Raw genomic sequence first — 14,393 nt, forward strand, 5'->3', positions numbered from 1 at the left:
GCTTCAACTCATGCGTCCGCTGGCAGAAACTCGAGAGTGCAGCGAACCAACATCCTAGGTCCTCAGCTGGCCCATGCTCGACAACCAAACAAGCCTTTCTGGCTGTGTCATCCCTGACTCGAGGCTTGATACCCCTGTTCAAACGCCCTTCTCCCTAGCCTCCTAGCCCGTGCTGATCCCTCTGAGCCGGGCATCAGGTCACGCGACCACATGCATCGCTTCCATGTTTGTTGCAGCACAATCTCGGGCGATAGATACAACAGCCGCGAGAGGAACCCTTGCAGATCATGACAACCTTAGCTTGAGCTCGAGGCTCAGCATAATTTCTCCGTAATTCCCAAAGCAGTCTTGTGCAGATGAGGGAACCACTGCATCCGACACTCTCCCGTCTTCCATGCAGCTCAACACGAGGTGTGAAACATGGCCATGTACCTCAGGCTCCTCGCAATGGAACCTTTTAATCAGGATAAGGTATAGGCTAATTGCCAGTCAGGACTTTTGTTGAATCAAGCTTGATCAACAGCGGCCAACGAGACAAGGCTTCCTTCGTGACAACCCAGGTGTATCTGACACACGGGTCACCACCGAGCCGCGCTGAGACAAGGGGTGGCAGCACTGCCTCGTTCCCCATCTTTAATTTCCAACACAATTCCAGCCTATTCCTGCTGGTTTTCGACGCACTATCGCCATTGGTCGATTCGCATCCAACTTATCCTGGCTTGGCTGCAGAGAACCTAGGTGTGCCTCGGCATTGGCCTAGGGTAACTGTTATCCACGCCCAGTCCAATATCGCCTCGACTCGACTTTCTCTGGTGGATCCACATGTACTCTCCTAGGGTCTCGTCAGCGTGCGAGGTCAGTGTCGGGTAGCATTATCGATATGGTGCGTGCTGTGTCGCAATCCAGCTGTTCAAACATGCGCCTTCGGTGGCTGTAATGACGCGGCTTGTTGTGCAGCAGAGCCGTCTCAGAGCGGGATAACATCACTATACCTGCACATGGCAAATCTGGATACAGACCAAGACCGGGAGCGCCCGCCCGTTTACCTAGACTTGGTGGTATCAAGAGGGCGAGGTTGAGATGCTGCGTCTTGGCCAAGTCCTCAAGTGCCCTGCCTTGACTTACCATTGACATGTTAAGACTTCTTATTTACTCCCTATACTTGCAACCCAAGATCTGTGCCTCTTCACCATACCGATTGCAGAGTGTCTCCCTACTCCATGGACCATGAACTATACCTATTGCCGCTACTACTCTGACCAGGGAGGTTATCACAAGAAGTAAAAGAGGCCACATACGCAAATCCCCTCATTGGGCACAGGACCAACCTGGGGCAAGCTAAATGGCTGGGTTGTGGCTAGCATAACACAAGATCAGCGACGGCTACTCGCATACGGCCCTGGCGTGGCTACCTACATACTTGAACACCACCGCCCGAGTCTGCATCTACAGATGACACTCCGAGATGGCCACACACACACACACCCACCAACTGCCGGCATATCCTTGACTAATGATGGCTCGTGCGATTGTACTTGGGGGTTGGCCAGCACCCATGCCATGGTCGAGTTGATACATCAACAACCTACAGTGCGTGACCATGGAAAGTGACCAATACGAATGATAGGCGCCCTTCCGAGACATGGTGATGCCACCTGCCATGTTCATAATAGCACCTATCTTTCCCGAAGTCTCGGTCAAAACCGTCCCGTTCTTGACCGGTCGAGGTTTGTGCTTGTACGACCACTTGTTGGACTAGTCTTCTGCAAGTATGGCAGACTATCAACGACACAGGGAGTGTCCGCGCATTGTAACCCCCAAGGGACTACCCCAAACAAGTGGATACAGTCCTTATCGCATCTCGAGAGACTTGCATGACCTTGCATTGCTGATCCCGAGCTCCCCACCCCCTCTTATATGGATGGTGTTGCCGGCGAAGGAGAGTATGAAATCCGATGCTGTCCAACAACCTAATGGCCTGGCACAACCCCCACTCCAGACAGTGAGCGACTATATGGGAAGGACGAGTATCCATAACTTGTCTATCAGAGAAACACATGCATGTGCGCCCTCTGAGGAAAGCAAGATCGCGAGCCGGCGGCACATGCAATCTAGAATAGCCTCGGCACCCAGCGCCTAAGCCAAAATTTCATAGACCAGTCAAGTGCTTAGTTTTGTGTTGTAAATGGTTCAGCTTCGTATGGCATTGGCCAGATGGAGGATCAACATTGACAACCCTACCTCGACTCACCCAAACAAATCCAAGGCATGACTGGGCTTGCTCAAGTCTCTTGTGGAAGTTCTGCCAACTGAACGTCAAGGAACGCAACACACTGACAGTTTCAACGGAAGTCACATAGTACACGATATAGTTGGCAAACGTATCATCCATGAATGCTCCAACATGGGCAACTCTGTGCCTGTGAGTTCAATGCTCTGTTCCAGTCTATAAACGCCAAAATGCATCAATATGCCACTGACCGAGTAGCAATTCGTTATCCCCTAGTCATAACCGCCAATGCAATGCCATCATTTCCGTGCCTGGTCCTGCCAGACATGATCCAGGCCACCCTGGCGAGAACCGAGACGCCTTCCTTACAGATAGTCTTCCCAAAGCAAGGCCCGTCAGCACTTGTGATTCAACACTGTGCCGACCTCCAGGACGCCAGAAATCTCCCCATTTTCCATTACTGCAACAATCGCCTCCGGTCCACATGCAAGGTCCTCGTCGAGAGGTGACGACTGCGTATTATTCAAGATATCCTGCGCCTGTCGGATAGTCGTGTCCGAGTAGAGCGAGAGCATTGATATCTTGGATACCAGAGCGTCGGGGAGTTCCCCGAGACTCTTGCTGAGATCATGCTTGTCGATACCCCGTATTGTGCTTGGCGAAGCAATCCGATCTTGAACCCTCACCCATCCGGTCGGAGAGTCGAAACCGGCACGGAGTAGGTCAACTCCGGGGCTTTCGTCACCCAGTTCAGGCGCTACCGGTATATCACGCCAGCTGATGGAGATGTCCTTGATAGTCCGAGGCTGTCGAGCGGCAGCACCGATGGCACCCCCTGGGTGGTTCCTCGCAAAGACGGATGCCACACTCGCATGCATTTCCTTGGAAGCTGCCACCGCGAGCGCATCACCGAGTGCTAGCGCAACAGTTGTCGACGTGGTAGGTGCTGAGACACCGAACGAAGTCTTCTCGGGCTCAGGGATTGGAGCCGGAAGGAGGATCGTGTCGGGGCGATGTTTGATGAATTCGCATGTCTCGTGGGAAGTATGAGACGTGAGAAGGATAACCGGAAGAGATTCATCCAGGTGAGGCAGCATGAGAAGGAGCTCCTGCGTCTTGCCTGAGTATGTGATGAACATGAGGGTATCATCGGGTCCAATGATGCCCAGATCTCCGTGTAGGGCTTCCGTGGGATGAAGAAAGACAGCCTGTATGGCGAGGCTTTTGAAGGTCGCGACTAGTTTTTGGCCTATATGCCCTGACTTGCCGACACCGATGATGACAAGCTTCCCTGTTGTCTCTTGCAGTCGGGTTATGGCCTCCACTGATTGGTTGAACCCATCACGAGCGACAGAGTCTGTCTCGTAGAGCCGTGTGAGACTCCTTAATGCTAAGGCTTCTGTGTTTAGCACATGGATCCCATCCAGCAACCGTTGATTCCTGAGCTGGCATTCTCCCCGAAGTTCTCGGTCCAGGCTCAATGGATCAATGGGTTCGCAGAATGTGTTGCCTGGCGGCGAAGCAGAGGGCGTTGGAGGCGATGGAGGTGGTATCGCAGGGCATTGAGATGCTCCGAGTACAACAACCGCACTCGTCTGTACTGGCCCATGGCCGGATTGTGGCAAGCCTGCCATGTCGTTGGAGCTCCTGAGGCGCTGATGCAAGTAGTTTTTCGAATTTTGGGGGTTTCACGGTGGCGGCTAGCAGTAAAAAGTCAAAACTTGTGCACCTGCACCGTTTTCGGGATAACCGCTAGACGCTCCAAAATGTTGTTGGCTGACGATCCGAGTTGGCTGGCAAGTAAGTATTCTGTAGCTCCCGATTATCGGCTTCTCGTGTTTGAGCAGCTGGTTCAGTCGTTGCAGGTTGCAGCCACAAAACTTGTGTAGCAACGAAAAGAAAGCCGCAATGGTCTCGGGAACCAAATCCGATGCCACCAAAGACCTGGCGACTTGGCGGAGTACCAGCAGTGAAATGAAGAGCACGGGCTTCGGCGAAGAGGACCATATATGATTGAGATTGAAAGGCGGGCGTCGTCTTTAAGGTGCAGCCCGATCCTTGCCAGAGTCATGGACAGCTTACGTTTGGAATCCGAGATCTGGGGGAAAAGATGGCGGCATATCCCTGTTCAATTGGTTGTGCCATCGATTGCGACCGAGTCCAGCAGCCCGATCTGGCCATGGTCGCGGAATCAAGTGGGTGCGATAAGGAGACCGAGACTATCCGGAGTTCCGACATATCCCACTCTTGTCACCGGCGGTTGAGTCAAGAAGCGAGATATTAGATTGGTCCTTCTCAGGTCTTGGACGTAATTGACTTCCTCGCCTGTTGTGTCGACCGAACTCGTTGGACTCGATTCTCAGGTATCAATCTGATCGTAAGGCTCGGGCCAAACATCGAGCCGTTCACGGCGCAACGGCGGCCCCGAGAGGTGCCTCGGGTTGCTGCCGCTGCTGCTCCTTGCGCGGCGGGGGCGGGGTTTTTTTTGTGGGAGTTTCTAGTCTATGATCCCTTGAATGAGAAGTCATGGACGAACCAGAGAACGCAGACTCGGTTCGGGACCACTTGGGGGAATGGCGCAAGCGGTACGATCGAATGCCGTGCTGAGTAAACCTCATCCTTAGCTTGTGCCGCATGTTAGACAAGTTCCGCGGATCGAGTCGACCAAGACTTGGAGGCTTGGCTCGGCCAGCGGTTATCTCGGGACATGTAAATGATGCTGTTGGTGGATTGGTAAAGAAATGACTGGATGGCTCAAGCTGAAGCATGCGAGAGGTTTGATGCGCTTCGCTTCCCGTCTTGGACGAATTGTTGATGGCCAAGTTCAAGAGCGACTCTTGAAGTACAACACGGATATATGGCTGCGAAAGTGGCAGAGTACGTACCTGTCAACCCGCACCTTCCCCATCCTGCGAATGGCGGTTTGGAGGAGGGTTCACACGCACGTGGCGTTGGAGAAGGCAGCCTTTGGAGGTTCCAGAACCTCTGTCGTTCCTTCCCCAATGGTTGCTGATGGGCTTGCTTGCATCATCGTCATGGACCCTGCGTTTGTGCGTCTCTGTTTATTTGTCCAAGGGTCTATCTCCTATTTTGACTGACGACCCGGTGCTCCTTATCATTGGAGTATCTTTCATATCAGCCATTAGCGTTCAGAGGAGGAAGGAGCAGCCCAGGTAGCAACAGCCAAAACAATAAACGCTTTATGGAGAAAGATCCGGCCCTTACAGGGGGTTTTCAAGGAAGGAGCGTGGGGTTCAAATTTAATCTGCCCGCTAAACACTTTCTCGTTGACCCTCACCTCGTCACATCGTCGTCTCCCCGAACCTCAACAAATGATTAAATCAACCACGGATGTTCCGGAGTGCGATATAGATATACATTGACGAAAACCTCGCCAATCGCCTATTACCCGCATCTTCTACAAGTCACATGGCATTCCCAAGAAATGCGACCTTCACCTCTGACAGCACAATCTCACAGCATCGACAGGCATCAGGCATCACCAACCTCAACGTCAACGTCGTATTACCGCGCGCAACATGTCGATGCGTCGTAACAAGCATACCCAACAAGGGATACTTTGTGCAGCGTGCAATGTCTCATCAGAGCGTTGATCAGTGTCAAACCTCGCCCTTGCAGAGGATCAGCATCCAGCACAAATAGACGACGGGAGTACGCGGCCGCGGCACAATCAATGGTCATGGTACACTACACAACTCATGTGCGGTATTCATGGATCGTGGCATGTCATCGTCACATTACAAGCCAGCCACGTACTGGCACACCGGCACTGGCACGGATCGACTTATCGAAATGTGGCATCAAGGTCTCGTCGCCTCTGCAAAGATGGGGTGACAGTTGAGCATGATGCTTACACTGGATGTGGAAGCAGAAAACCAAGTGTGTCTGTCAAAGAAGCACCCTTCTTGTCAGATGGCAGCTTGCTACGTATGCCCAGACTTCGCTCGGCGGGTCCATGCTGAAGGATCCTCTTGTGATGGATGGGTGGGATGGACACGACGAGACAAGACAAGGGTTCGTGACGGATTGATGAGCGGCTGTGGGAGATTTTGAGTTTCAGACTCGTCTGAAACGTGCATTCCTTTGCAACGGCAGATCAGGAAAGTGCTGACGAATATCACAACCTTTGTTTTATCATGATTAGCTTGAGCTCCAGGCCAGCGGTTAGCTCGTTCGACACGAGCATCTCCCTAGCGTCAGCCAAGACAATCTGGCGCAGGAGGATGCTGCAAGACTCAGGGGTGCGACAAAGATATGGCGTTTCCACGCGTCGAGTCGAGGAGATGACGGTCTCCCTCGCTCGCTACGCGGGATGGGGAATCTCAGCGAGAGGGCTGATTGTCATAGCCGGAGCCCACCAATCGCCATCAGCACCAGCAGCTGGAAAGGAGAAGACACGGGCCGCCCCCACTTGAGCTGATGCTTGGCTTTTTGGCGCTCGACTCTAGAGGGAACTATCGACGGCTAGAGATGCCGTCAGCTCCAAACGAAACAATAGGTCGACCCAGACTATTGAAGTCTGGAATTGGGGTTTGATTTTTTTTTTACTTTGCCCTGAAGAGCGCCCGCTTACACGGCAAGTCGGTTCTGGAAAGGGGGAGACAGGACTATGGGATGCTGCAGAAGCAGCAATGTTAAAATTGGCCGTTTTGGGGAATGCAGGAAGCTTCTTGTCAGCCACAGCATACATGGTCAGCCATCTGCGCCGTTTACAGAGGATTGAATTCCAAGCCGGCGCGGGCCTGGTTGCAGAAGCTCCGCGTACCTGCGTTCCAGGAACAAGCTCTGGACGACGACGATGGCTTGAATCAGATCGAATCGCCAGCCAAGGGCCTGAACAGGGCAAGATGGGATGGCAACTGGAATGGATGACAGTGTGAATGAATGCGGCGGGCGGGCGGGCGCTTGCTGGTGGTATCGAGGGATCTTGATGGTGGTCCGAGTTTGCTCGCCGCCGGGGACCGTTCAAGGGTTTCGAAGGCCGCCAAAGGCTCTCAATCTGTTGCGGCGGCACCACCCCTGAGTCGTAAGCCCTGCGAGTATCCACTCAGCTTCCATCTTGACGCCGTCTGCGGAGACTCTGTCTATCGGTTCGTCCGTTCTTTGTGGACGCCTCTTGCAAGCCAGGGACAGTCTGTGTCGCGCGGCGCCGCGCTGGAGAAAAAAAAATGTCAGGTACATTACTGACTGACGTACTGATCGCAAGGAGTTAAGGGCAAGGAAGTAGGGGCAAGCTGATGTGGGTATCTTACCTATCGACACGTCGCCCGCCCTTGAACGGAGGAGGCTTTTTCTTGGGAGAGATCGTCCACAAAACGTGATCCTGATCCTGGCGCTGGCTGAGTTCCATCTCTCGTGGTTGAAGAATCTGGGCAGCCCTCACATTCGTTCGTATCGCTCGCTCAGCTTCCCTCCCTGCAGAATCCTTCCTTTCCTTTCCCTTCCCCCAACACTTGGTCCCCTCACCCTCACTCAATCTTGTATTATTTTTCTTTTCTTGTAATTCTTGTCTATTGTTCTTTTTGGTTCTTGGTCTTTTGATACCAGTTTTGCCAACATGGGCCTCAAACTGGGCTCCTCATGGAGCACGCCTCGAGGCTGGAGGATGATTTCCCTCACCCTCTTTGCTCTAACCCTGCTACTCGTGGTGCCCCTCCATCAGCTGAGCAGCGACTCACCCGGCGTCTACAACCAAGTATCCAAATATCTCAAGCACGAAGGCACCGTCTACGACGTCGAAGACGGCTTCATCGCAAACCTCAACGAAACCGAGACCGAGCAGGTGGTTGGCGGAAAGCCGAACGGAGTCGAGAACGGATCTACCGGCCAACAACCCGGCGGTGCGCATGAAGCTCAGGCCATCGGCGAGGATGGCAAGGAGGCTCAAAACACCGACGGCAAGCCGGTTGAGGGCCAGCAGGTGCAGGGCGGCGAGAATGCGACCGGCGACAACAAGCCCCAGGCTGAGGGCGGCGATAACAACAACGGCCAGGGCGTAGGTGGCCCAATTCAGGAGGGCGAGAAGCTCGAGACGAACCAGGGCAACCCGGAAGACAACGAGAACAACGAGGATGGCGGCGGCGAAGATGAAGACGAAGTCCAACCGGCCCGACCGCCCAAATTCATCGTCCACCCTGACCCCAAGCCCACGACGACGAGCCATAAGCCCCCCGCTCCAACCCCGGCCAAGGAGAACGATAAAGAGAAGGAGAAGGAGAACCATGACAACCACGAGAACAACGATAACAAGGGCAACGAGGATAACAAGGACAAGCAAGAGACCCCCAACCCTGGCGACAAGCCCACGGAACCAGCGGCCATCGAGTTCCCCTCCAACCCACCAAACCCGAATGATATCTGCGCCGGATTCCCCAACCTGAACGGCATCACTCTGGTCATGAAGACTGGCGCTACCGAGGCTTTCTCGAAGCTCCCCGCTCACCTTTTGACGAGCCTGCAGTGTGTCAAGGACGTGTTGATTTTCTCTGACTTGGTGAGACCAACTATTCCTTACAGTCTACTGATAAGTTTGTAACTAACAGAACCGTGCAGGAGCAACAAATTGGAAGCCACCACATCGTTGACGTCCTCGACAATGTTAAGGAGGATGTCCAAAAGGGTCGCAAGGAGTTTGACCTCTACAAGGCCCAGAAGAACTGCCCCATCCCTCAGAAGTACTGTACAGCCGATATGAAGGGCGGCTGGGATCTCGACAAGTACAAGTTCCTCCATATGATCGAGCGCGCCTGGCAGATGCGCCCCCACCAGAGGTGGTACGTGTTTGCTGAAGCCGACAGCTACATCTTCTGGCCAAACTTGATCTGGTTCCTGAACAACAAGGTGAACGCGACCGAGACTCCATATGTCGGAAGCGTGGCCATGCTCAAGGGCACACCCTTTGCTCACGGAGGCAGCGGCTATGTCATTTACGGCGACACGGTCAGGAAGATGGTAGAGATTCCGGACCTTGCTCACAAGTACGACATGATGGCTACCCACGAATGCTGTGGCGACTACCTCATGGCGCTCGCTGTCAACGAGACTGGCAAGAAGGTCAGACAAGCTCACCCCATGTTTAACGGAGAGAAGCCCGTAACTCTGCCCTTTGGAAACAACCATTGGTGTGAGCCCCTCATCACCATGCATCACATGGACCCGGAGGAGGTCAGCTCGGTATGGCAGTATGAGAAGACACGAGAGAAGACGGTATGTTTTGATCAAGGAATCATGGAGTGCGTGCGCTGACTTGTAACAAAGGGCCCCATCCAGATCAGGGAGATGTATGAAACATTCTTTGCTCCCAACCTCAAGGATAAGAGGGACGAGTGGGACAACTTGTCTGACGACACCTGTTTCATCGGACCCGAACCTGATGCTCAGGCCAAGGCCACGGATCGACAGAAGGGACGACAGAAGAAGGAAGCCGAGAAGACGGCCGTCCAGCGACGTGCTCACCAGTCTGAGGAGCTCTGCTCCAAGGTCTGCGAGGCTGATGGACTCGACATCAATGAGGAGGAGTTCATGGGTCTCGAAAACGACGGACTACGTGCCGCCCTCATCAGAAAGAAGTATGAGGAGCGCAGGAACGAGAAAGACTTCCATGGTGCCCGCAAGTGCTTCCAGTGGCGTTACCAGAAGGGCATCTGCTGTATCGCAAAGAGCTTCAAGCAGGGCAAGCCTCGCAAGGAGGCCAAACCCGAGGACAAGGCCGTCAGCGGCTGGTTTGTCCAGGGCATCAACGACTGGATCACGGCAAAGGGCGAGTGTGAGCCCAAGTGGAAGATCCCCAGCTAAGCCAGATCAGACCTGATCTGATCTGACGGTACATAACGAACATTCCTACATAATCACTCCTTCGACTTGGATGTGGGAGTGTTGCTTTTTCAAAACGGCGTTTACGGTTATTTGGGTAACTTGTACACCAGGATAGAGTGAGGACATCTTGTGGGACGAGTCCTTTTTTACACTTTTCTTTCTATGTTTCTTCTGGTGTTTCGGACAGGGGCGGTCTTTGCCCGAGTGGCATGTTTAGGATCACAGCCAGGGTGGTTGGATTTTGCTTTGTTGCCGTTGTTGTACAGACAGACGGGGAAGAGGTTATACCAGCATGATACACGTCAGGGCCTCGGGGATACACTATAAATCAGCATCAAGATTTCTTTCTAAAGATGAGGAGGAGGAATCACAAGAGAGTGTACAAGACAACGAGAATGGCAAAAAGATTACTTCACCTTGTTTCCTTTTTACATTGTGACGCCATATCATATCACATACTTGATGAATGGCACTCGAGCGCTTTAAGCTTTATCTTCAGCGGGAAGACGTGCATTTAAACGATCCGTCCCGAAAGTGCCCAGCGCTTGTCTACTGTAGGTTTGTCGCAGCGATAAGCTTCTCTTCGTCAAAGACCCAGACCCCCCATGACGTTGCAACACCACAGCGAGTTGCCCCATGCGTGGCATGGCCCCTCTGTTATTGCATCATAGCTTTTACCAGGCCCAGTTTAGCCTATAAATCATAGACTTCTGATCACCCCTTTTATCCACATGTTGTTATCTGTCGTGTTGTGCAAGGCAAGAAAAGGCAGCAGATTCTCTGGAATGTTGTGGCATTGTCATATTGCGTCATATTACCGGGAGTAAGTTCTCCTTTTCCTCTCATGTGTTCCATCATGATCCCACCCATGAACCCTGGGATATCCATAATCCCCCTGTTAGCCGCGCTCATAAATAAGAAAAAAATTATAAAAAAAAAAGTTCCCAGTAGATGATGTGCTAATACATGGATTAATTAAACCCAGTCGAAAAGGAAAAAAGGTACGGTATGTGCGTCATTGCACTCCGTGGATATCTCAACACCTTCTTTTTGTTGCCCGATCTTCGCTCTCGTTTCGTCATGGTCTCTTTGTGTGTTCCCCATCCATCACTTTCTTCTGTATCCTTCTATCGTGTCTAGAATCATCTTGTGTCTAGATCTTTTCCTGTGATGCAATCTTCTTTCCTCCGTGACGTCCGCATCGCGAAGGGTTCTTGGGTGACTTCATATAGCAGTAAGCCTTGGCGTCCTCTCCGGCGGGCTTGCCAAACACCTCTTTGATGGAGCAGTATTCGTAGCCTTCGCCCATCCACTCCTTCAGGTGACGATGCAGCTCGCAGCGGGAGATACCGCACTTCCTGCAGTAGACCTGTCCCTTGACTCGCATCTGCTCCATGGGGCCCTCCTTGTGGCCGCTTCGCTCATGACGGTGAACAAGAGGGCCGGCTCCTCGCCATGCCCATTCCATGTCGTTGGGTCCCGAGTAGCGGCTAGAGAGAGGAACAGTTCCGTGCAGTCGTCGGTGGATTTCGTAAAAGTTGGAGTTTGTGAGTCCGAAGCAAACGCTGTCGATGGGGTCGAGGTGGTCAAAGATTGTGTAATGAAGCTCTGCGGGGAGGTCCAGCAACGTGTAATCCTTTGGTGGCTGGGGCTGAGTCTGAGGAACGGGCTCGTAGTCCATGACAGAGTACGAGCGGCGGGGAGGAGGCAGCTTGGGCCGACGAGGAAGCTCGGTCGTTTTCTCTTGGGCCGGGGCTTCAGGCTCCTGGTGCTGTTGGTGTTGGTGTTGGTGTTGGTGATGCTGGTGATGTTGGTAGTGGTAGTATTCCGTGGCAGGGAGGGGCCCGTTTTCGGGAATAGACGCTTGGCGGTCAACTTGAGAAGAGCTCGATTGTCCGGGCTGCGAGGCATCGTGGTCGCCCTGGTAGTCGGTCATTGACCATCCTCGCCTGGGAACCCTCATCGCTCGCTTCTTGTTTAGTTCCTGCATGCGTCGGGCATGTTCCTCCCGGGACATTGGCCCCGAAGAGTCTGTCCTGCCGAAACCAGGTCGCTTTGCAAGAGGGCCATCGATGCCCTCGTGCGTCGGGGTTCCGGTGGAGGAAAAGGCTGGGTCTGGAAGCACTTGAACCATGGTGAATTGGTTGACAGGGGTGTTGCTGTGTATGTCGAATTGGTAGAGTGACGTGACCTGCAAGTCCAGATTCGTGTATATCTCGAAGCTAGTAGTCGTTTGCAGGGGTTCAATGTTGTTGAGATGCGTTTCAGGCTTGAGACGTAGACCGAGGTGAAAATGTGATCAAGCTGAGATTGGGTTGCTAGGTTACGTTGACAATGTTATACCGGCGTCTCTTGGTAGAATGTTGGTGAGGTGAATTCCTCACTAGCGCGTTCATGAGCAGTCGGGGGGGTATAAGCTGATGGCCGGTTGTTGATCAAAGCCAAAGCAAGGCTTGAGGAGTGGCGACCTGTGTGGGTTATAAAGAACTTGACGCCGATGGAGAGACGCCCAGGTCAGTCAGTCACTGAGACGAGACAAAAGCCGGTCGGAATCCGAGGGCGGTGGATGCCGTGGGTGGTGTGATGGGTCCCGGGCCCATCGCGAGCCAATTCCAGATCTGTGATTCTGTCTCCAGGGGTTGGGTCCCTCGAGGCCAAGGAGTCCAAGGCTCCAAGAAAAGCCTTGATAAGCTAACGCTAGCGTGAGGCACAGGACGAGATGTGTGTCGCCCACTCTTTCTGTGGCTCTCAGCCTCTCAAGCACGGTCCCCTGTTGTCCATCTGACACTGCAAGTGTGGTGACGCCGAAGCCCGCACCGCGGTACCCAGGCTCGGGCCCTATTGCCGCGCATGCCGGGGCCTTGACTCGATCGACGCTTGAGTGACGGTGGCAAGACTCCAGAGAGCAACCCGGAGCAAACCCATGTTCAGGGACGAGGAACTCCGGAGCCGGTGGGCCTGGTGATCAGAGCTATCTGGATGACCTGCTTTGCAACAGCCTGAAATCGACTCCCCGGCCCGGGAAGCCATTATGGGCATGGGCATCGTATGACGGGAAGAAGCGAGCCCATATGGCGTCTTCCCCGGATGATTGTGATGTCGTGGCCGGTCATGTGGGGGAAAATCCCCTCCAAATCCAGTTTGACAGCCGCTTTCCAAAGCTTTTTCCAAGCTTCGGCTCCGTATCCAATTCACATACGTATTCGCCGGGCGTTTCCGTTCAATGACACAACACCAAGGATCAGCCTGACAAGCAGTCGATCCGTCAGCAAAAGAGTGACACAATGCTCCGTTGTACAACGGCGAGACCCGATCTGCCTTCAGGTTCCCGAACGTTTCCACGGCCGCCGTTGTCAACGACCAAAGCCGGCGCTCAACGTCATTGTGGAGGCCATGCACAGTCCCCTCACCGCACTCAGTTAAAGAAAGGGACGGCGAGCCCCGCCCAGAGCGGGCCTGATCTCCAGTCAGGGTCGTCGTCCAGCGGGTTCAACTCGATGGTTCCCATCTCCTGTCCTGGCAAGAGATCAACAAGGTGAGGGATGCTATCGACTATCGACCTGCGAGTCTGGGTCTGGGCTCGCTGTCAGTTGGAAGCACGCGCATAGGTTGGACCCTGAGCCAGGAGTGAAAACTCTGAGCACGAATCAGGTTGCACCCTCAACCCAAACCTGGGGTTGGTCAGGTCATCGGTTTCTCCGACTTCTTTTCGGGAGTCCGAATTTAGACGCAGCGGCCTGGCCTTGCAGCGAGGCTTGCGGGACCAGTCAAGAAGGCCGTTAAGATGCCGTTCCGCTGCTCTGCTTTCTCGTCAACTCAACCATCCATCCGTCACATTGCTCTCGCCCACATCTCACCATCAACAAGCCATGCCATCCCGTCAACCGCTGCGGTTGTCGCATGTGCATATGCACGTTGCATCGACCGTGCCGAACCTAGCCTGTATTGCGCGTTGCACCTGTCTCTTCTTAAGCTGCCCCGCGACTCGGATCCGATGAGATAACGGGTGAATGGGTCGAGACCCCCACGGGCACAGCCGTCCAACGCTTGAAGCACCTTGCATGATTCGAGATCCCTCAGAGAATCTGTGAGAGCATCAATGGTGGTGTCGACGTTTCCAAGTCTCCGTATATCGCCGCACGTGCAAGTGAGAGGGGAAGGGGGCACCTTGCAGGCTGCTTCATGTAGGCGTGTAACCCGACGAACTATCGGGACCAGGCAAAGATGCGAGTCCTTGGTTCTCTTACAACTTGGCGGCGCCTCCATGCATCTGTCCTTGATTGTGGCATGTATATGCATCGCTGCGGCTCATGCGTGTTGTGCCAGG

General features: G+C 53.7%; 3 protein-coding genes across 3 annotated transcripts; 1 reads left to right on the plus strand and 2 right to left on the minus strand.

Annotated features, from left to right (window-relative positions):
- Positions 1-2,625: 2,625 nt before the first annotated feature.
- On the minus strand, positions 2,626-3,864 carry NCS57_00732700 (SIS domain-containing protein; the record flags this gene model as incomplete). The annotated part of the gene is made up of 1 exon (XM_053057181.1): positions 2,626-3,864. The coding sequence occupies one exon, from the start codon at positions 3,862-3,864 to the stop codon at positions 2,626-2,628; it is 1,239 nt and encodes a 412-aa protein (XP_052913376.1).
- Positions 3,865-7,808: 3,944 nt separating this feature from the next.
- Positions 7,809-10,045, plus strand: NCS57_00732800 (uncharacterized protein; the record flags this gene model as incomplete). Its single annotated transcript, XM_053057182.1, has 3 exons — positions 7,809-8,744; positions 8,804-9,457; positions 9,509-10,045. The coding sequence occupies 3 exons, from the start codon at positions 7,809-7,811 to the stop codon at positions 10,043-10,045; spliced, it is 2,127 nt and encodes a 708-aa protein (XP_052913377.1).
- A 1,174-nt stretch (positions 10,046-11,219) lies between these two features.
- NCS57_00732900 (uncharacterized protein) lies at positions 11,220-12,200 on the minus strand (the record flags this gene model as incomplete). Its single annotated transcript, XM_053057183.1, has 1 exon — positions 11,220-12,200. One exon carries the CDS (start codon positions 12,198-12,200, stop codon positions 11,220-11,222), a length of 981 nt encoding a protein of 326 aa, XP_052913378.1.
- Positions 12,201-14,393: the final 2,193 nt, after the last annotated feature.

The sequence above is a fragment of the Fusarium keratoplasticum genome, chromosome 5 (genome assembly GCF_025433545.1).
Source record: "Fusarium keratoplasticum isolate Fu6.1 chromosome 5, whole genome shotgun sequence".
In the NCBI taxonomy this organism is placed as follows: Eukaryota; Fungi; Ascomycota; class Sordariomycetes; order Hypocreales; family Nectriaceae; genus Fusarium; species Fusarium keratoplasticum.